Source organism: Scyliorhinus torazame, chromosome 13 (assembly GCF_047496885.1).
Source record: "Scyliorhinus torazame isolate Kashiwa2021f chromosome 13, sScyTor2.1, whole genome shotgun sequence".
NCBI classification, from domain to species: Eukaryota; Metazoa; Chordata; class Chondrichthyes; order Carcharhiniformes; family Scyliorhinidae; genus Scyliorhinus; species Scyliorhinus torazame.
The window spans coordinates 106,613,315-106,635,726 of record NC_092719.1 but is presented as its reverse complement, the minus strand read 5'-3'; the positions used below and the strand labels follow the sequence as shown (position 1 = coordinate 106,635,726).

The 22,412-nt window shown below is 45.3% G+C and overlaps 1 protein-coding gene across 2 annotated transcripts in view; it reads right to left on the bottom strand.

Annotated features, from left to right (window-relative positions):
• The window catches only part of rnf123 (ring finger protein 123), a 718,228-nt gene that overhangs the window by 255,476 nt on the left and 440,340 nt on the right, over nucleotides 1-22,412 (bottom strand). For both annotated transcript variants that reach the window (XM_072472026.1, XM_072472027.1), the window contains exon 33: nucleotides 15,206-15,281. In XM_072472026.1, coding sequence (XP_072328127.1) covers nucleotides 15,206-15,281 — 76 coding nt within the window. The remainder of the gene's footprint in view (nucleotides 1-15,205; nucleotides 15,282-22,412) is intronic.

Here is a 22,412-nt window from a genome sequence, read left to right as displayed (position 1 = left end):
CTCCCACACTGCTCACAAGAATTCTCCACCCCCTCAAACAGCCGGCTCAACCTTGACCTCACCAGGTGCGTCCTATGAACCACCTTTAATTTTATTCGCCTTAGTCTCGTGCATGAAGTTGAGGTGTTCACCTTCTGCGGTACCTCACACCACGACCCTCGCATCACCCCCAGCTTCTCCTCCCACTTGGCCTTAACCCCTTCCAACAGCATCGTATCCTCCTCCTGAGTCCTCCTCTAGATCGTCAAAATGACCCCATAACTGACAACACCCCCTCCAACAAGGGCGGTGTCACCGGAAATATCGGAAAGCCTTCCTTGCAAAATCCTGTCCATAACTAAAGGCCTCCTTCTGTGGAATTCTAAACTTCTCCGCCAACTCCTTTAAGCTCGCGAACTACCCTTCCAAAGTCTGTCATTTCCACCATTGCCGCTCCTCCCAGCCATGAAACCTAGCATCCAATCTCGCCGGCTCAAACAAATTATTCTCTCGAATCGGCATCAACTTTGACCGGCCCCTATGCTGCCGAAATTGTCTACATATCTTCAGTGTGGCCACCACCACCGGACTACCGGAATATGTCCCTGGGGCAAACAGGAGTGGCGCCATTGCCTGCTACCCGACCCCCTACAAGGTCCTACGTCTATCCTCACCCACATGAAATGAAAAATGAAATGAAATGAAATGAAAATCGCTTATTGTCACAAGTAGGCTTCAATGAAGTTACTGTGAAAAGCCCCTAGTCGCCTGTTCGGGGAGGCTGGTAGGGGAATTGAACCCGCGCTGCTGGCCTTGTTCTGCTTTACAAGTCAGCTGTTTAGCCCACTGTGCTAACCAGCCCCATGCCTCCGCCTCCCTACCCCAACCCCATAATTTCTTGGCGTTTGCTGCCCACTAATGAAGCACCGTTTTCCAAATCCTTGCTACCTTGCCTGTCCAGACAAACGCCAAATTCAATCGTTCCACCCCATAAAAATGCTTTTGGCAAGAAGACCGGTAAACATTGGAATAAGAATAAAAACCGCGGCAAAACACTAAACTTTACTGACTCCACCGGCCTGCAAATGAGTGGGGGAGGCTGTCCCACCTCAACTTATATGCCTTGACCCTGCCCACCAGGCTTGTAAAATTCAATTTACAGAACCAGGCCCAATCCTGAGCCAGCTGTACCCCCAGATACCTGAAGTGAAACAGCAATCCCTCAAGCTCATTCCTTTTCCTGGCGGAGAGACCAAAAAGCACTCATTCTCCAAATTCAATTTGTATCTCGAAAAAGCTCCAAATCACTTGAGCAGCCCCATTATATTCCCCACAGTTGGAATCAGGTTGGAAATATATGACAAACGTTTGTTGGTATACAGGGACACCCTGTACCCCCCCCCGCCAAGCACAAACAAAAGGGAGGACATGGAACATCCTTGTCTCATTCCCGTATGCAGCTGAAAATATCACCCCCCCCCCCCCGGCCTTCTGATGGGGAGAGCACCACATTTAGCAAGCACTGCACATTCGAGGGCAACTGCCTACCCTTTACAAACCTTGTCTGATCCTCCGGAACCACCCGCAGAATGTACTCCTCCAGCCTAAGTGCCAACACTTTGGCAAAAAGTCTTGGCATCCACATTTAGCAGGGATATTGGCAAATAAGACCCACACTCCACTGGGTACTTATCTTTTTTGAAGAAAAGTAAAATGATGCCTGTCCCATCATTTCCAGAAGCACCCCTCTGGCTATCGCATTTTCAAATACATCTGCCAACAGCGGTGCCAACCTGTCCGAAAACGTCTTATAAAATTCCACTGAGAACCCATCTGACCCCAGTGCTTTCCCCATTGGCATTTTCCCTATCGCCGTCCGAATCTCCTCGATCCTCACAGGCTCCTCCAACCCTGCCCCATCCTCCTCATCCATTGGGGGAAACTCTAGCCCTACCAAAATCTCTTTCATATCCGACTTGTCCCCCGGGGCTCTGACCTATACAATTTCCTATAAAATTCCTCGAATGCCCTATTCACCTGCTCCAGCGCTGTCACAGACCTAAACAATTTCCCAGTAGGCAGTTTGCCGGCGGAGCTGTCCTAGCAAGTGACTGGCCTTCTCTCCTTACACATACACCACACCCGTTGCCTGCCTCAACTGGTTTATCGCTTTCCCAGTAGACAAAAGGTCAAAATGCATCTGCTCTTTCTTTCTGCTGGCCAAACATTCCTGAGTGTTCCCATCAACTTCCAAATTTTTGTCTATCATCCACTGCCGCTTCTCTCTTGCCTCCTTATCCACCCGTGTCTTATACGAGATGATCTCACCCTTACCACTGCCTTCAACGCCTCCCATATCACCAATGACGAGACCTCCCCATTTTTATTGAACCCCACATAATCATCAACCACCTTTGCCATCCTCACAAAAAGCCGGATCCGCAAGCAGCTCCACATCCAACTTCCACGCCAATCTCGGTGCATGATGTGGAGATGCCGGCGTTGGACTGGGATGAGCACAGTACGAAGTCTTACAACACCAGGTTAAAATCCAACAGGTTTGTTTCGATGTCACTAGCTTTCGGAGCACTGCTCCTTCCTCAGGTGAATGAAGAGGTCTGTTCCAGAAACACATATATAGACAAATTCAAAGATGCCAAACAATGCTAGGAATGCGAGCATTAGCAGGTGATTAAATCTTTACAGATCCAGAGATGGGGTAACCCCAGGTTAAAGAGGTGTGAATTGTCTCAAGCCAGGACAGTTGGTAGGATTTCGCAGGCCAGATGGTGGGGGATGAATGTAATGTGACATGAATCCCAGGTCCCGGTTGAGGCCGCACTCATGTGTGCGGAACTTGGCTATAAGTTTCTGCTCAGCGATTCTGCGTTGTCGCGGGTCCTGAAGGCCGCCTTGGAGAACGCTTACCCGGAGATCAGAGGCTGAATGCCCTTGACTGCTGAAGTGTTCCCCGACTGGAAGGGAACATTCCTGCCTGGTGATTGTTGCGCGATGTCCGTTCATTCGTTGTCGCAGCGTCTGCATGGTCTCGCCAATGTACCACGCTTCGGGACATCCTTTCCTGCAGCGTATGAGGTAAACAACGTTGGCCGAGTCGCACGAGTATGTACCGCGTACCTGGTGGGTGGTGTTCTCACGTGTAATAGTGGTATCCATGCCGATGATCTGGCACGTCTTGCAGAGATTGCCATGACAGGGTTGTGTGGTGTCGTGGTCACTGTTCTGAAGACTGGGTAATTTGCTGCACACAATGGTTCGTTTGAGGTTGCGCGGTTGTTTGAAGGCAAGTAGTGGGGGTGTGGGGATGACCTTGGCAAGATGTTCATCGTCATCAATGACGTGTTGAAGGCTGTGAAGAAGATGCCGTAGTTTCTCCGCTCCGGGGAAGTACTGGACGACGGAGGGTATTCTGTCGGTTGTGTCCGAATCTCTGTGCAGGCCTCTGCTCCAAGGCCACACCCACTAGGCGCGGAGCATTATCTGAAATAATGATCGCCGAGTATTCCGCTTTCCTCACCCCCGACAACAACGACCTCCCCATAATAAAGAAATCAATCCTCGAATATACATTATATACTGGCGACAAAAGCAATACTCTCTACCCCCTGCAGATAAGAACCACCATGGGTCCGCTACCCCCATCTCTTCATGAACGGTGCATACAAGGGGTCAAGGGCGCGGCTTTAATCAACCCAACTTCAGATGCAACTCTGTGTTTAAGTACCCACCTAAAATTAACTGATACAAAACATCCTCTTCATCATCCCAATTCGGGGCACACATGCTAACCAACACCACCAACCTCCCCTCCAAAGCACCCGTCGCTTTAATGTATCTGCCCCCTGATCTGCCACCACCATGCCCATCTGAAACCTAACTCTCTTACCACCAGTATCGCTACCGCCTCGGGCCCTGCTGTCAAAGCTCGACTGAAACACCTGGCTCACCCAACCTTCTGAAGCCTTACCTGGTCCTACACCCTCAGATGGGTCTCCTGCAGCAGCACCACATCTGCTCGCAAGCTCTTCAAATGCAAAAAGTATCATGCCTACTTCACCGGTCTAGACAGTCCATTCGGACTGGGGTCTCTCACCCCCCACCCCATCAGCCATTACCACCTCACAGGGCATAACTGGCCCCCCCACAACTTCTTAGGCTTACCGTCCGCCCAAAATGGGCGTCGCCCCGCCCCATGAAGCGGTACCCCTAGTCACTGTCAAGCCAACTTCCCCTCCCCCTTCCCCCATCCCAGAAACCCCCTAATTACTTCTTCTTGCAACTGTTCCTCTCTGCACACTCCCCATCCCCCCACTATTCACACCTCATAGGCCAGTCGAAACCTGTCCACACAGGCTCGGTCGGCCACAGCCCCTCCCCCACCTCGCTCCCGTTCACCAGCCAACTCAAATTGGCTAACGAGGTGGCCTCCGTCAGAGCCTCCTTCCCCCAGATACCCAACATAAAAACCAACAGAAAACCCCCCAACACCCAACCCTTCTAAACAACCAAACATGTTAAACACAACCAAGAGGAAAAGCCCAACACATTACCCCACTGTCCCCAAACCATGCCCTCACAACCATAACATGAGGGAACTGATTCCAAACTTGGTTCAGTTTAAAAGAAGTGGTCCTTGGAGTTATGCGTAACCCTCAGCTTCGCTGGGTAGATCGCCCCGAATCACACACCACTCTTGTAAAGCGCTGCCTTCGCTCTGCCTGCCTTCTTGCCAACTCCACCATGACATCCTGGTATAAATGAATCCCATTGCCTTCCCACCTCACCTTACTTAAGGGCAGCACAATAGCACAGTGGTTAGCACAGTTGCTTCACAGCTCCAGGGTCCCAGGTTCGAGTCTCGGCTATGGTCACTGTCTGTGCGGAGTCTGCACGTTCTCCCCGTGTTTGCGTGTGCTTCCTCCGGGTGCTCCGGTTTCCTCTGTTGCTCTTTTTAGCCTTAGTTTATTAGCTCTGATTATGTCACCTTTGCTCACGAGTCACCAGGTATCTTTCTGATACCGCCACGTGGTTCAAGCTCGAATTATGATTAATAAGTCAGCACACCGCTAAGTAAGATTGAAATCAACAGTCATTTATTATATACAATAACTAATGCTTACACAATAATCCTACCATCTATATCGAAACCTACCACTACTGGCCAATACTTGTAACTTTAGGAAGGGCCCACCAGGTCAGGGAAACAAATGGCTTATCGAATCGGATCTGGCCCATGGGATTCAAAAGGCTGATACGGGTCGATGGCTAGGAGTCTTTATCGGGTAGCGATCGCTGGAGTCAAACTTACGGTTCTTTGCTGAAGGTTCTTGCGAAGGCTGCAAGCAGGTGAAGAAGGGAGAGAGAGAGAGAGATCTGAACTTGGCCCCTCACTTTATAGGGCCCAGGGGCTTCCCGCCTCTCGGGGCGGCCCTTGACCCTGAGTCCCAAGTGATTGGACTTGTTCCCAATCACTGGGTCTGATATGCTCCAATAATGGGGCGATTCCTCGATCGGGGGGTGGTCGTTCACCTGTCTTTGTTTCGGCCACTGCAGGCGCTGACAGGTCTGGCCCGGCATTCAATTGCTAATATGTTGCAATTGTTCCCGGGGATAGCCGATTAAACTGCAGATGTCTGGGTTGATGTGCTGCTAATAGTCTTGAGTATCGATCTGGGCCGACTTCCCCAGAGCCGAATACGCTATTCTGTCTGCAGCTGTCCGTTTGTGTCCTGTTGGCTGCTTTTCCCATCAGCCTTTTCGGTTAGCCATTTTAAATCGGGTTTTAGCCAAATTAATAAGGAATCAGCCATTTTAGGTGGCTACACCTCCCAAGGTCCAAAGGTGTGCAGGTTAGGTGGATTGGCCATGTTAAATTGCCCTTAGTGTCCAAAACGATTGGGTGGGGTTACTGGGTTATGGGGATAGGGTAAAGGTGTGGGTTTGGGTGGGGTTCCCTTTCCAAGAGAACGTGCAGACTCAATGGGCCGAATCGCCTCCTTCTGCACTGTAAATTCTATGATTCCCGATTTTGCTTGGCCCATCTCAAGACCTTCTCATTAGTCTGATAGCTGTGAAAACAGGCTATCACAGCTCTTGGTGGATCATTCGCAATAGGCTTCGGCAGGAGTGACTGATGAGCCCTATCCAGCTCAAAGGGGGAGGTATTATCCTCCTCCCCCTGCAATTCCGCAAACATCCCTAAAAGGTACACCCTGCCGGCCTCAGGCCTTCCTGCCCCTCAGACAGCCTCACAATCCAAAGTCTCCAGTTTGGGGAATTAATAATGGGAAATAAGAAGATGGGAGATGAATTGAATAGATATTTCACCTCTATCTTCAATATAAAGGATACAAATAACATCCCAGAAATAGCTGTAAATCAGGAATGGAAGGAAGGAACTCAAGCAATTTACAATCACCAGGGAGGTGATACTAAGTAAATTGTTGGGTCTGGGGGCTGACAAGTACTCGGGTCCTGATGGACTTCATCCTGGAGTCCGAGGGGAAGTGGCTACTGAGATAATTGATGCCATTGGTTTTTATTTTCCAAAATTCCCAGGGAAGCTTCTATGAAGTTGAAAAATAGCAAACATGACTGTTTTATTCAAAAGAGGGAGACAGAAAGGGGGAATGTTGGCCAGTTAGCCTAACATCTGTTATAGGGAAAATGTTAGAAGCTATTATTAAAGATTATATGGCAGGGTAATTAAATACATTCAAACGTAACCAGAGTGGTTTTGTGAAAGGGAAATCGTGTTTAACCAATGTATTGCAGTTCTTTGAATTAAAAGGTGCTTTGGCTAAAAGGGAACCAGTTGATGTACTGTACTTGGATTTCCAGAAGGCATTTGATAAGGTACCATGTTAAAGGTTAGAGTGGGAAAATAAAGCACATGTTACAGGAGTAACATATTGTCATGATAAAAGATTGACTAGTCAACAGGAAAGATAGACTACACATAAATGAGTCATTTTCTGGTTGGCAGGATGTGACGAGTGGTGTGTTACAGGGATTATAGAATTTACAGTGCAGAAGAAGGCCATTCAGCCCACCGAGTCTACACTGGCCCTTGGAAAGAGCATCCTACTTGGCTCCACACCTCCACCCTATCCCCCTTTACCCCCGTAACCCAGTAACCCCATCTAACCTTTTTGGAAACTAAGGGCAATTTAGAATAGCCAATCCACCTAACCTGCACATCTTTGGACTGTAGGAGGAAATTGGAGCACCCGGAGCAAACCCACGCACACACGGGGAGAACGTGCAGACTCCACACAGATTCCCCAAGCCGGGAATCAAACCTGGGACCCTGGAGCTGTGAAGCAACTGTGCTAACCACTATGCTACCGTGCTGCCAATAAGTGATGGTGCCTCAACATTTTACAATTTAAATAAATGACTTGGATGAACGGACCAAAGGTATGATTGCTATATTTGTTGATGGTAAATAGGAAAGTAAGTTGCGAAGAGGACATAAGGAGGCTATAAAGGGATGTATATAGGCTCAGCGAGTGGGCAAGGATCTGATAATCGGAGCATAATGTGGAAAAATGTGAAATTGTCCCTTTTGGCAGGAAGGATAAAAAATAAGCATTTATCTAAATTGTGAGAGAAAGCAGAGCTCTGAGATGCAGAGGGATTTGGGTGTCCGAGTGCATGAATCACAAAAGATTAGGGTGCAGATACGGAAAGTAATTTGAATGTTATCACTTATAGTGAGGGGAGTTGAATACAAAAGTAGGGATGTTGTGCTTCACTTGCACAGGCATTGGGAGATCACACCTGGAGCACTGTGTACAATATTTCCTTATTTAAGGAGATAAACGCGTTGGAAGAAGTAAAGAGAAGGTTTACCAGGCTAACACATGGAATGAGCAGATTGTCTTATGAGGAAAGGTTGGACAGGCCAGGCTTATGTCTGCTGGAGTATAGAGCAAGAGGCAACTTGATTGAAACATTCAAGATCCTGAGGGGTCTTGACAGGGTGGATGAGCAAAAGATTATTCATCTCGTGGAAGAATCTGTAAATAGGGTTCACTGTTTAAAAATATGTGGTCGCCTATTTAAGACAGAGATGAGGAAAAATTATTCCTCCGATGGTCATGAATATTTGGAACCTTCTTCCACAAAGGACAGTGGAAGCACAGTCTTTGAATATTTTGAAGGCAGAGCTAAATAGATTCTTGATAAGCAAGGGGGTGAAAAATTATCGGGGTTGGCAGGAATGTGCAGTTGAGGTTACACAATCTTATTGAATAGCGGAGCAGGCTTGAGGGACTGAATGGTCAACTCCTGCTCCTAATTCATATATTCCTATAAAACAGCTGAGCTCAAGGGGTGAGGTGAGAGTAACTGTCCTCATTAGAACAAACCATTACAAGGGGACATAAATTTAAGGTGAATGGTGGAAGATATAGGGGGATGTCAGAGGTAGGTTCTTTACCCAGAGAGTAGTGGGGGCATGGAATGCACTGCCTGTGGATGTAGTTGAGTCGGAAACATTAGGGACCTTCAAGCAGCTATTGGATAGGTACATGGATTACGGTAGAATGATATAGTGTAGATTAAGTTGTTCTTAAGGGCAGCACGGTAGAATTGTGGATAGCACAATTGCTTTACAACTCCAGGGTCCCAGGTTTGATTCCGGTTTGGGTCACTGTCTGTGCGGAGTCTGCACGTCCTCCCTGTGTGTGCATGGGTTTCCTCTAGGTGCTCCGGTTTCCTCCCACAGTCCAAAGATGTGCAGGTTAGGTGGATTGGCCGTGATAAATTGCCCTTAGTGTTCAAAATTGCCCTTAGTGTTGGGTGGGGTTGCTGGGTTGTGGGGCTAGGGTGGAGGTGTTGACCTTGGGTAGGGTGCTCTTTCCAAGAGCCGGTGCAGACTCGATGGGCCGGATGGCCTCCTTCTGCACTGTAAATTCTATGATAATCTATGATTAATCTAGGACAAAGGTTCGGCCCAACATCGTGGGCCGAAAGGCCTGTTCTGTGCTGTATTTTTCTATGTTCTATTATCAGGGTAGCATTTGACCGAATGTGGCAAAAGTGAGGTCAATGGGAATCATGTGGAAAACTCTCCACCGGTTGGAGTCATATGAAATGAAATGAAATGAAAATCGCTTATTGTCACAAGTAGGCTTCAAATGAAGTTACTGTGAAAAACCCCTAGTCGCCACATTCCAGCGCCTGTTCGGGGAGGTTGTTACAGGAATTGAACCGTGCTGCTGGCCTGCCTTGGTCTGCTTTCAAAGCCAGCGATTTAGCCCTGTGCTAAACAGCCCCTGTGTCATATCTGGCACAACAAACAATGGTTATGGTTGTTGAAGGTCAATCATCTCAGATCCAGAACATTACTGCCGGAGATCCCTAGGGTACAGTCCTAGGCCCATCTTTAGATGCTTCGCCAATACCTTCCTTCCATCATAAGGTCAGAAGTGGGGATGTTCACTGATAATTGCACAACGTTCAGCACCATTTGCTTCTCCTCAGATAGTGAGGTTGTCCATGTCTGAAGCGGTAAGACTTGGAAAGACTTGATGATTGGCAAGTCACATTATCGCCACAACAAATGTCAGGCAACAACCATTTCCAATAAGAGAAAATCCAACCATCTTTCTTTGACATTCAATGGCATTACCATCACTGGGGAGTTACCATTGACCAGAAACTTAACTGGACCAGCCATAACAATACTGTGGCTAAAGAGGTCAGAGGCTGGGAATTGTGCAGCAAGCAATTCATTTTCCGACTTCCCCCAAAGTCAGCCCACCATGCAAAAGACGCAAGTAAGGGGTGTGATAGAATAATTTCCACCTGCCTGCTTGAGTGCAGCTCCATCAATACTGAAGAAACTCACACCAGGTCAAAGCAGCCTGCAGATCGGCATCTTCAACATACATTCCCTCCACCACTGATGGACAGTGGCAGCCATGTGTATCTTCTACAACTTGCCAAGATTCCTTCAACAGCACTGTCCATACCTTCGAACTCTACCACCGAGAGGTTCATGGGCAGCAGATGCATGCAAACATCATCACCAGTAAGTTCCCCTCCAAACCACACGTCATCCTGACTTGGAAATATATCATTGTTCCTTCACTGTCGCTGGGTCAAAATCCTGCATCTGTCTCCCTAACACCACAGGGACTGCAGCGGTGGCTCACTATCACCTCCTCGAGGGCAATTAGGGATGAACAGTAAATCCTGGCCATGTCAACGATGCCTACATCCTGCGAAATAATTTTTAAAATCTTGCACCACTTCTCCTTTTCTCCCCTCCAAAAATCACTGACTCAGATGAAGAGGAATCAGCTAACCAGCCACTCCAGACTGTTCTGCAATTTAATTAGGTCGTGGTTGAGATGTAACCCAATTCATTTACCTGCATTTGTTCAACATTCCTTGATCCCCTTGCCAGAAAAGTCTACCAATTTCAGTCTTGAATTGTCCAGCGATGTACAAAGAACAATACAGCACAGGAACAGGCCCTTCGGCCCTCCAAGCCTGTGCCTAAACTAAAACTGTATGCACTTACGGAGTCCGTATCCTTCCATTCCCTCCCTATTCATATATTTGTCCAGATGCCCCTTAAATGCCCCTATCCTACCTGCTCCCACCCCCTCCCCAGGCAGCGTGTTCCATATATTTACGACCCTCTGTGTAAAAAAACTTGCCTCGCACATCTGTTCTAAACTTTTCCCCACGCATATTGAACTATGTCCCCTAGTACTTGACTCTCCTACCCTAGAAAAGAGCATTGATTGATTGATAGATATTTGTGACATGTACCGTTTTTTTCTGTGAAAAGTATTTTTCTGCGGCCAAGGGAATGGACACAGTACGTATATAGTAGACAAAAGAATAATCGACAGAGTACATTAACAAATGGTACATCAACAAATAGTGATTGTTACAGACCATAAGACACAGGAGCAGAATTAGGCCACTCAACCTATCGAGTCTGCTCCGCCATTCAATCATGGCTGATATTTTCTCATCCCCATTCTCCTGCCTTCTCCCATAACCCCTGATCCCCTTATTAAATAAGAACCTATCTATCTCTGTCTTAAAGACACTCAATGATTTGGCCTCCACAGCCTTCTGCGGAATAATGGCCAGACAAGCAACACATGAGCAAGAGCAGCATAGGACACCGCGAATAGTGTTCTTACAGGCAACAGATCAGTCCAAGGGAGAGTCGTTGAGGAGTCTTGAAGCTGTGGGGAGGAAACTGTTCCTATGTCTGGATGTGCAGGTGCAGACGTCTGAACCTTCTGCCTGATGGAAGGGTCTGGAAGAGGGCAAAGCCTGGGTGCGAGGTGTCTCTGACAATGCTGTCTGCCTTCCTGAGGCAGCGGGAGGTGCAGACAGAATCAATGGGAGGAAAGCAAGCTTGTGAGATGCGTTGGGCTGAGCTCACCACACTCTGCAGTTTCTTGCGATCTTGGGCTGAGCAGTTGCCATACAGGCTGTGATGCAGCAAGATAGGATGATCTCCATCACACATCTGTAGACGTTTGTGAGAGTCGATGCAGACGTGCCGAATTTCTTTAGCTTCCGTAGAAAGTAGAGACGTTGTTGAGCTTTCTTGACTGTTGCATCAATATGAGCAGACCAGGACAGACTGTTAGTGATGGTGACCCCCAGGAACTTAAAGCTATCGACCATCTCCACTTCGGAGCCATTGATGTAGACGGGGGTGCATGTCGTGCTATGCTTCCAACATTTAGAGAGAGGTTGTTTTCGGTACACCATGCAACCAAGTGATCTATCTCCCTTCTGTAGTCTGATTCGTCATTGTTTGAGATACGACTCGTCATTGTTTGAGATACAACCCATCACAGTTTTATCATCTGCAAGCTTATAGATTGAATTGAAGTTAAATACAGTTGTGTGTATAGGAAGTATAGTAGAGGACTGAGCACACATCCTTGCGGGGTCCTGGTGTTGAGGACTATTGTGGAGGAGGTGCTGTTCACAATCCACAACTCCACCAATTTTTGTGTCGTCTGCGAATTTACTAATCAGACCAGCTACATTTTCTTCCAAATCATTGATATACACCACAAACAACAAAGGCCCCAGAACTGATCCCTATGGAACGGCACTAGTCACAGCCTTCCATTCAGAAAAGCACCCTTCTGTAGCCAAGCCAGTTCCTGATCCCATGTGACTTCACATATTGTACCAGTCTACCATGGGGTACCTTGTCAAAGGCTTTACTAAAGTCCATGTATACAACATCTACTGCCTTTCCCTCATCTAGCATCTTTGTCACTTCCTCGAAAAACTCGATCAAATTAGTGACGCACGATCTCCCCTTCACAAAACCATGCTGTCCATCACTAATAAGTCCATTTGTTTAAAAATGTGAGTTAATCCTATCTCTAAGAATGTTTTCCAATAATTTCCCTACCACTGACGTAAGGCTCACCAGCCTATAATTTCCTGGATTATCCCTGCAACCCTTCTTAAACAATGGAACAACATTGGATCCTCTCCAGTCCTCTGGAACTTCACCTGTAGCCAATGAGGATACAAAGATTACTGTCAAGGCCCCAGCAATTTCCTCCCTTGCCTCCCTCAGTATTCTGGGGTAGATCCCATCAGGCCACGGGGACTTATCTACTTTAATGCTTTTTAAGATGCCCAGCACATCCTCTTCATTAATATCAACGTGACTCAGAATATCCACACACTCTACCCTATACTCCTCGTCCACCAAGTCCTTCTCTTTGGTGAATATTGAGGCAAAGTATTCATCTAGTATCTCTTCCATTCCATCTGGTTCCATACATAGATTCCCTCCAATATCCTTGGTCCACCCTTTCTCTGCCTACCCTTTTGCTCTTTACATATGTATAAAACACTTTAGGATTTTCCTTAATCCTGTTTGCCAACAACATTTCATGACCCCTTTTAAGCCTTCCTAACTCCTAACTTTTAGCCTCCCTAACGTTTAGCCTTCCTATGACACTGACCTTAAGGTAGCCTTCATCATACAGATTTGCAATGGGATGCAAGCAACAACTTGTCTTTGAATAGTGCATCATAGCCAGTATTGAATCTGTATTTTCCCCAAATCTTTACATTTAACTGGCAGAGAGAACCATCTGAGGCATTAACCTTTCAGCACAATGTCAACTAGGTCAGCATAGACTGAAGACTTTACTGATCAGCTAAAGAGTGCAAATATATTGAGTTACTAATGTTCATCAATATCAACACAAGAGTATATAGCATAGAAGCTCTACTACTACATTAATAATCCAAAGGTCTGGCCTAATGATCCAGCGACATCAGTTCAAATCCCACCTTGGCAGTTCGGGAATCTAAATTCAGCTAAATATGAGCTTTATTGTCCATCCTTAATTGCCCTTGAGAATGTGGTAGCGGGCTGCTTTCTTGATTTGCTGCAGTCGATGTGGTCGTTCCTTTTTGTAAGTTTAATACAGCTGGATAGTTTGCTAGGTCATTTTCAGAGGGCATTTAAGAGTTCACCACATTGCTGTGGGTCGGGAGTCACGATAAGGCCTGGCCAAGGATTACCTTCCTTAAAGCACATTAGTGGATCAGATACTTTTTACAACAATCAACAATAGTTTCAAGATCGCTCTTACCAAGGCTTTCAATTCCAGACTTATTAATTACATTTAAATTCCAGCCGTGTTGGGATTTAAACCCGGCTACCCAGAGCATTTGCCTGGGCCTCTGGATTATTAGTCTGGAGACATTACCACTACAGCACTGCCTCCCCCTGGATTCACTGAATTAACTTGGAATAAAAAGGTTAGTATCATCAATGGTGTTGCTAAAACTCCATCTGGTTCAGGTAAGGAAATCTGCCATTCTTACCCAGTCTGGCCTATATGTGACTCTAAAGCAACCAGCGATGTGACGGACCCTCAATTGGCCTTTGAAATAGCCCAGCAAGCCACTCAATTTTATCAAAACTGCTACCCACGTTCACATACAGACTGCAGTGTCAAGAAGGCAGCTCATCGTCACCTGAGCAACTGAGGGTTGGTTAATACCTGCACAGCGATACCCACATCCCATGAATGAATAAAGAGGAAAGGATTGCAAGAGGAGGACTAATGGCCAAAAAGGTATTTGAATGAAGCGAGGACCAGCAACAACTTGCATCATGATTGACCTTCAGCAGACAACCTAACTACCCAGAAAAAGGTCAAACTAGAACAGTTTAAGAGATCTCCAGATCCCCACCCAAATCTATCCTACATGCATCCAAATAATGTTAATACCTTTGCACTATTTGTCATTCCCTTATCAGAGTAATTCACACGGCATTCAATTGATCATTGCAGATCGTTTCACCTGGAATACCACACATTGCATGCAAACCTAAAAAAAAAACAATCAATAGATGTTGTATAATAAATTTGAAGTGCCCAATTCTTTTTTCCCCCCCACAATCAAGAGGCAATTTAGCATGGCCAATCTACGTACCCTGCACCTGTTTGGGTTGTGGAGGAGAGAATTTGCAAACTCCACATGGACAGTGCCCCGGGGCTGGGATCGAACCCAAATCCTACGTGCCGTGAGGCAGCCGTGCTAGCCACTGCACCACTGCGCTGCCCCTAATAAATTAGAATCTAAGATTAAAAATTATGACTACTTCCATCTCCTTGAGTGTGTCTTTGTCTTGTTCTGTCAAAGCTCATTCATTGTTTGTTGCCGAGTTACTGCTTCCTCCTCGGTGACTCATGTTCCCTCGTCCCGAGCCCCCTTTCCGTTTTCTTCCACAGTCCCATTCTGCCTCCCTCCTGAACCACCTTCTCTAGTGACTTTGTTTCGCCACCCTCCCCGACCTCCCCAGCAACTTCTTAACATTCTGCTTCCATTCACCCTGCTATCCTTCCACCCAGGGTCCCCCTCCCTGGACCCTCTCCTAACATCTTACTGAATTGAACCAGGCCAGGGGGAGGGGTGCACACACACAATCCAAACTGAGGCAGGGCATTAGCACTCTATAATCCTACACCCATTTTGGGTAGTGCCCTGTAACCATAGACTCAAATGTAGAGAGAATGTGCTTGAGCGGCTAAGTGTTCTGCACTTAGTGTATGATGGATGTGAGTCTAAGAGCTTTGATAATAGCTCACTGGCCAAACTAAGAGTACATACCCTGAATAAGCATCACAAATAGGCTTTTTGAAAAAGCATGAAAGAAGAAACTACTCACCAGGTAAGCGCAGATTGACAACACGATCAAAAAGATTCTTTTCAGCAGTCACTCGATTCAATACTTGATTTATCAGCTATGGAAGAGCAAATGGATATTGATTAGACAGAAATCCAATATTTATCCAATGAAGACATATCGTTGCTTGTGGTTTTGTTTCTCTGCTCATTGGAGGACAATCAACATTGACTTTCTGACTCCCCAAAGCCTGTCCACCATCTACAAGGCCTAAGTCAGTGTTACGTAATGGGTTAAGAGACATTACAATTAGTTGCCTCATTTATGTTAAGTATCCAATAATTGACAATGATATGTAAAGGGGCTTCAGGTGGCCTTTGGGGCAGGTGATGTGATGATAGAGTTTTGTGCAGAGTCTGTTAAAGTAAAATAAAGGTGTTTGCGGAAAAGGAGCAAAAACTTTGACTCTTTATACAACAGCAGCTAAATGTCTAACAAATGGTAGCAGAGAATGGGTGCTGTGCAAATGTGAAGGGTTGAAAGATACAACTTTTCCAGACCAAACCAAGGAGTGAGTGAGAAGGAAAAAAAAAGATATATGGCTGAACCTAGGATAAAGAAGGCCGGATATGACTATCCCCCTTTATTTTCTGAAAGGGGATTGTACGACCAATGGAGAAGTGCAGTAGTTATGTGGACTAAGGTAACTGCCTTGGGAAAGAGAAAGCAAAGTATTTTCTGAGCTGGAATTGGAAGAGTTAGACTCAGAAGAAGGTCTGCAGACTCTATTACGTTATATGGATAAGATTTATAAAAAGGATGACTTGTTAAGTGCGTATGAAGCATGGTCGGTTTTTGATAGGTTCCGGAAAATAGAGGATTTCTCCATGGAAGACTATATTATGGAATTTGGCAGACTACATAAAGGCTGCAGAAACAGAGCCTGGAATTTCCACAGTCTATGTTGGCCTTTAAATTACTTGACTGTGCTAGAGTGAGCAACATGGATAGGCTCCTGGTTTTGACAGGAGTTCAGTTTGCGGATAATGATACTTTATTCGATCAGATGACAGAAGCTTTAAAAAAGTTTCTGGGGAAACATTCGATTCCGATGGCTCTGATGACCCAAATAGGTCAGTCTGCAATAAAGCAGAATCTGGAAGAAACAGTACTAACAGGATGGTGAAATCGTACGGCTACAAACAGGTTTCAAGACTATAGAGGGAGGTCGGGACCCGGAAATTATGAAGACAGAAACTCAGTAAGAACCTACAATAGGAAGATGAACCCCAGAAATGCACGGGGCATGATAACTCGATGTTTTCGTTGTGACTCTCAATACCATCATTATGCTTTCAACTGTCCAACACGTTTTAATAAAGTGTTTGAAGCGACACATGATACGGAAGAGTCAGAAGAGGAAAAAGATAGTGACCAGAAAGAAGGCATTGGCCTATAACAAACCGGTAATGAGGGTGTTGGTTACAGAATCCTTCAATTGTACTGTATTGGCCAGTGGCTGCACATCCACTGTGTGTGGGTTTGACTGGTTAAAATGTTACCTGGACTCCTTGAATGCTGAAAATCGTACCAAGGTTAAGGAATTTGAAAGTTCCACAAGTTTCAGGTTTGGAGATGATAATATTCTGAAGTCGCTGAAAATAGTGGTGATCCCTTGCCATATTGCCGGAGTGAATCATTTCATTTGCATGGATGTTGTATCAAGTGAGATACCTTTGCTTCTGAGCAGATCGTCGATGAAGAAAGCACACATGAAACTGGATATGGAACAGGATAAGGCTTTTGGAAAGACGGTGGACTTACAATTTACACAGTCGGGACACTATTGTATTCCATTACTGACAAATAATATTTTAAGTACAGTTGTTAAGGATGTGTTAACGGCAGTTGAAAATAGGATTTTAGCTGATAAAAAGCTTGTTGTATTAAAACTGCATAGGCAATTTGCGCATCTGTCTCCTCAGAGGCTGAAAATTTTATTAAAGGATGCAGGGGTAAGAAATGAAGACTATACTAAACTGATAGAACAGGTTAATGATCGCTGTGAAGTTTGTAGGAAATGCAGAAGGACACCAGCACGACCGATAGTAACCCTACCTTTGGCCAGGGATTTCAAATACATTGTGGCCATGGACCTTAAGATCTGGGATACAGAAAATAATATGTTTATTTTGTATTTTGTAGATTTAGCAACCAGATTTAGTCAATCAACGATTGTACAAAGTAAAGAAAAGAGAGTAATTCTGGATCAAATCGTGGAAAAATGGATAGGGACAGGAATGGGCCCACCGGCAAAATTCCTCACGGACAATGGGGGAGAATTTGCTAATGATGAGTTTAGGTATATGTGTGAAAACATGAATATCACAGTTATGAATATGGCTGCGGAAAGCCCATTTAGTAATGGTGTGTATGAAAGAAACCATACTGTAATCGATGACATGCTCCGGAAGATTTTGGCAGATCGACCGAACTGCAAGCTAAATTCAGCTTTAGCATGGACGGTACATGCAAAGAATTCATTGCAGATGGTTGGGGGCTATAGTCCCTATCAATTAGTGTTTGGTAGAAATCCTAAAATTCCGTCCATTTTGGATGACCAGCCTCCAGCTTGGGAAGGGACTACAATTAGCTCTGCCTTTGCTCAGCATTTAAATGCATTACATAGCAGTAGAAAAGCTTTTTTGGAAGCAGAAGTCTCTGAAAGAATTTTCAGAGCTTTAAGGCATAACGTACGGCCATCAAATTCCGTTTTTCAGCAAGGAGACATAGTATACCATAAGAGAGACAATTTTAATGAATGGAAAGGCCCAGGGACGATTATAGGCATAGATGGCAAAACAATTATTTTGCAACACGGCAATCAAACTGTTAGGGTACATTCATCAAGGATAATGGGTACAGATTACAAATTTTCAAACTTAGACAGAGCAGACAGACATGACGAGGAACCAGGGTCGTCTGGTATGCACGTGCTACAGGACTATGAGGACCAGTTCACTGATATAGACAGGGTTTCTGTAGAGGAACACAACACTTCTGATGAATTAGAACAGGCCATTTTTCCGAAAGGACAACTGTCAAAAGTTGGTACAAAAGTGACATACTTGCCTGAAGGGTCTAGTCAATGGAAGGATGCAACTATTATTAGTAGAGCAGGGAAGGCGACTGGAAAGTATAAACATTGATTGAATGAATGTATAGCATTCAGGGGACGGAGTCAAGACAATGGATTGGGAACACAAAGTTCAAAAATGGAGGGCATAGAAACGCAGTATCAGTTCAGATAGTACATCGGATAGTGAACAGGTCCGCAGGAAAAGGTCGAGAACTATTGAAAGGACATCCCACAGCAGAAGGGAAAGATCAAGCAGTAGCAGTACAGAACGAGATACCAGGCGGGAGATGGGACGTAGTTTATCAAGGTCTCGGAACATGAGTAAAACTACAAATACTAATAGGAGTAGAAGACCACATGCACGTGAGATTTTGGTGGCTTCCAATAAATTAGATGAAAAAGTTATCAAAGATGCCAAACAGCAAGAACTGCATAGTTGGAGTGAATTTGGGGAATACACGGAAGTACCGGATAGGGGACAAAGTGCTCTATCCCACAGATGGATTTACACGGAAAAGGTTCTTCCGGATGGAACTTATAAGGCAAAGGCCAGGCTTGTGGCAAGGGGATTTGAAGAAAACTTAGAAGATAAAGATTTAAGGGTAGATTCACCTACGGCAGGAAAGGTTATTTTAAAGATCTTCTTGGCTCTATTAGCCACAAAGGCATGGGAATGCAAATCTATAGATATAAAAGCTGCCTTTTTGCAGGGGCATAAGCTCCAGAGAAACATTTTTCTCCGTCCTCCTAAAGAGGCTGCTAACACAGAAGGGGTACTCTGGAAGTTGAACAAATTTGTATATGGATTAAATGAGGCGTCTAGAGTCTGGTATTTTTCGGTAAGGTCAGTTTTGTTAAAGTTAGGCTGTTGCCAGTTGAAAGCAGATCCGGCGATGTTTTACTGGCCTATAAAGGAAACCTTTCTGGCATCGTTATGATACATGTCGAAGATTTTTTGTGGGGTGGGACAAGTGATTTCAAAGCTATTGTAATCTCTGGTTTGAGGAAAGAATTCAGGGTTGGAAGTCAGGCTTCCGGTGCATTTAAATATATTGGACTGGAAATCGGACAGACAAAGTTAGGGGTAACTTTACGTCAGCAACTTATTTGGAAAGCATCAGCCCAATAGCAATTAGTCATGTCCGGGTTTCACAAAAAGATGCAATGGTTTCAAAGATGGAAAAAGAGCAACTGCGAAGTTTAATTGGACAACTGATTTGGTTCGGTAGACAGACTAGACCGGACGCGAGTTTTGATGTCTTAGAGTTGAGTACAAAAATGAATGATCGCATAGTGGGAGACATAAGAGCAAATAAAGCGTTGGCCAAACTAAAAATGCAGGAGTGTGTTTTGAGGTTCCCGGTTTTAGGTGACCATAGGCACTTGGAACTCAGTTTATAGTGATGCGTCCTATGCAAATTTCTGTGATGGGGTTTCAAGCACAGGAAGCTTTATAATTTTCCTTTTGGGGAACAATGGTAAATGTTGCCCTCTTGTGAGGGAAACAAAGAAAATAAGGAGAGTGGTCAAAAGCACTTTGGCTGCTGAGACGTTAAACCTTGTAGAGGTGGTGGATATGGCCTTTTATATATCTCAGATATTGACAGAAATTTTGGGATTAGGGGATTTGGGTAATATACCTATTGACTGTCACATTGACAGTAAATCCCTGTGGGAAAATGTGAATTCTACAAAAAGTGTCAATGAAAAAAGGTTAAGGATAGACATCGCAAGTTTGAAGCAGATGTTGGACAGATGGGAAATAGCAAAAATTAAATGGGTCGAGGGTCAATTGTTAGACTGTTTTATGAAAAGAGGGGCTAGTTCCCTGAAACTTTTGGATATTATTAAGGGTGCCCGTTTCTGTGACTGTTTGTTGTCTTCCAAAAATGAAAAAAAGGGGCGGGGGGTGGGAAATTACGTGTGTGTTTTTGAGTTTCTTGTAATTTTGTTTTCACCTAATTATTTTTTTTCTCCAAGGGGAAACTGTTCAGTAATGGGTTAAGAGACATTTCAATTAGTTGTCTCATTTATGTTAAGTATCCAATAATTGACAGTGTAAAGGGGCTTCAGGTGGCCTTTGGGGCAGGTGATGTGATGATAGAGTTTTGTGCAGAGTCTGTTAAAGTAAAATAAAGGTGTTTGTGGAAAAAGAGCAGAACCTTTGACTCTTTATACAACAGCAGATAAATGTCTAACACTCAGGAGTGTGATGGAATACGCTCCACTTACCTAGATGAGTGCAGCTCCAACAACGCTCAAGAAACTCAACACCATGGAAACAAAATAGCTCCACTTGACCAGCCCCCCGTCCAGCACTTTAAACATTCACTCCTTCCACCACTGACACACAGTGGCAGACGTGTGTACCATCTACAACACGGTTTTCAAACTCAGGGTCACGACCCGCTGATGGGTCGCGGGCGGGTGTCGGGGGGTTAGCGGAGCAATCGGACGTGGCATTCCCGATCGCAGGAGAAGTGCCCAATGGCCGCAACTGGCTTTTCAGAATGTCGGTTGCGACCAGCTTTTAAATGCGAACGATCGAGTCTTGAAAGCAAGTCACTTGCCCAGCACATACGCTGGCATCACATACCGTGTAGGTTCTTGCTTTGGGCACAAAATCACGGAGGAGATATTCCTCCATTTTGCAGCTGCCAGCAAGCAAGAGGACTGTGAAGAACTGAAGGCGGATCATTTTGTAATAAGGAAAAGAGGGCCAAAGGCACAAACAGGCCACGATCTCACAACTGAATTTGCTGGAGAGAGCTTCTCACGGCAGGACAAAACAGTGCTGGTGTGACTTGTGTCCAGAGCTCCAGGGCCTCTGGTGAACAACCCATTAAGAAGAAACCGAAATCGGGAACAAAGCAGTATAAGGATGATCTCTTGAGGTGTTGCATTGTTTATTGTGCCAATGCAAATCAGGATGCAAAGTCCATGTATGTTGTATGCAGGGAAGTACTGGCAAATGAAAGTTTAAAACCCTCAAAACTTCAAAGGCATTCATGGCGAGTTCAAGGACAAACCTCTTGATTTCTATCAAAGGATACAGTGAGAACTTAAATCGTCAGCTGAAGGCCTTATCCAAAATGCAACATTGAATGACAAAGCAAGTGAGATTGTGAGGACCAAGCAGGCTCACCTGTCGAATTAAAGGTAAGCAAAAATGGTGCGTTACGAAGGTCTGCCTGTTACAAAGTTACACCAACCTTTTGCTGAAAGAGACTTACTGTCAAAGTTTTCTGCGTTGCACTCATCAGAACTGATTCACAAGAATTTTTTATTCTTGCAAATCTGGCCCGATGAGTGCAAGGCAAACGGCTTCAACAGCATGTCTCTTTTTTCAGCAATCCTCATGCTCTCTACTACCAAACGACTATAAATAACAACTTATATTTATAGAACATACAGTGCAGAAAGAGGCCATTCAGCCCATCGAGTCTGCACTGACCCACTTAAGCCTCACTTCCACCCTATCCCCGTAACCCAATAACCCCTCCTACCCTTTTTGGTCACTAAGAGCAATTTATCATGGCCAATCCACCTAACCTGCACGTCTTTGGACTGTGGGAGGAAACCGGAGCACCCGGAGGAAACCCACGCAGATACGGGAACATGCAGACTCTGCACAGTGACCCAGCAGGGAATCGAACCTGGGACCCTGGCGCTGTGAAGCCACACTGCTACCGTGCTGACATTTATACATCGCCTATAATGTAATGAAACGTGCCAAGGTAATTCACAACAGCAATTTATATTTTATTAATTTGCGGGGGGTGTGTCACTGGTTAGGCCAGCATTTATTGCCCATCCCTAGCTGCCCTTCAGAAGATGGTGGTGAGCTGCCTTCTTGAGCCACTGCAGTCCCCGAGGTGTAGGTAAATTCACAGTGCTGTTAGTGAGGGAATTCCATGATTTTGATTCAGTGACAGTGAGGGAACAGCGATATATTTCCAAGTCAGGATGGTGAGTGGCTTGGGCAGGAATTTCCAGGTGGTGGTGTTCCCATGTGTCTGCTGCTCTTATCCTTCTAGATGGCAGTGGTTGTGAGTTTGGAAGGATTTGCCGAAGGAACCTTGGTGAGTTCCTGCAGTTCATCTTGTAAAT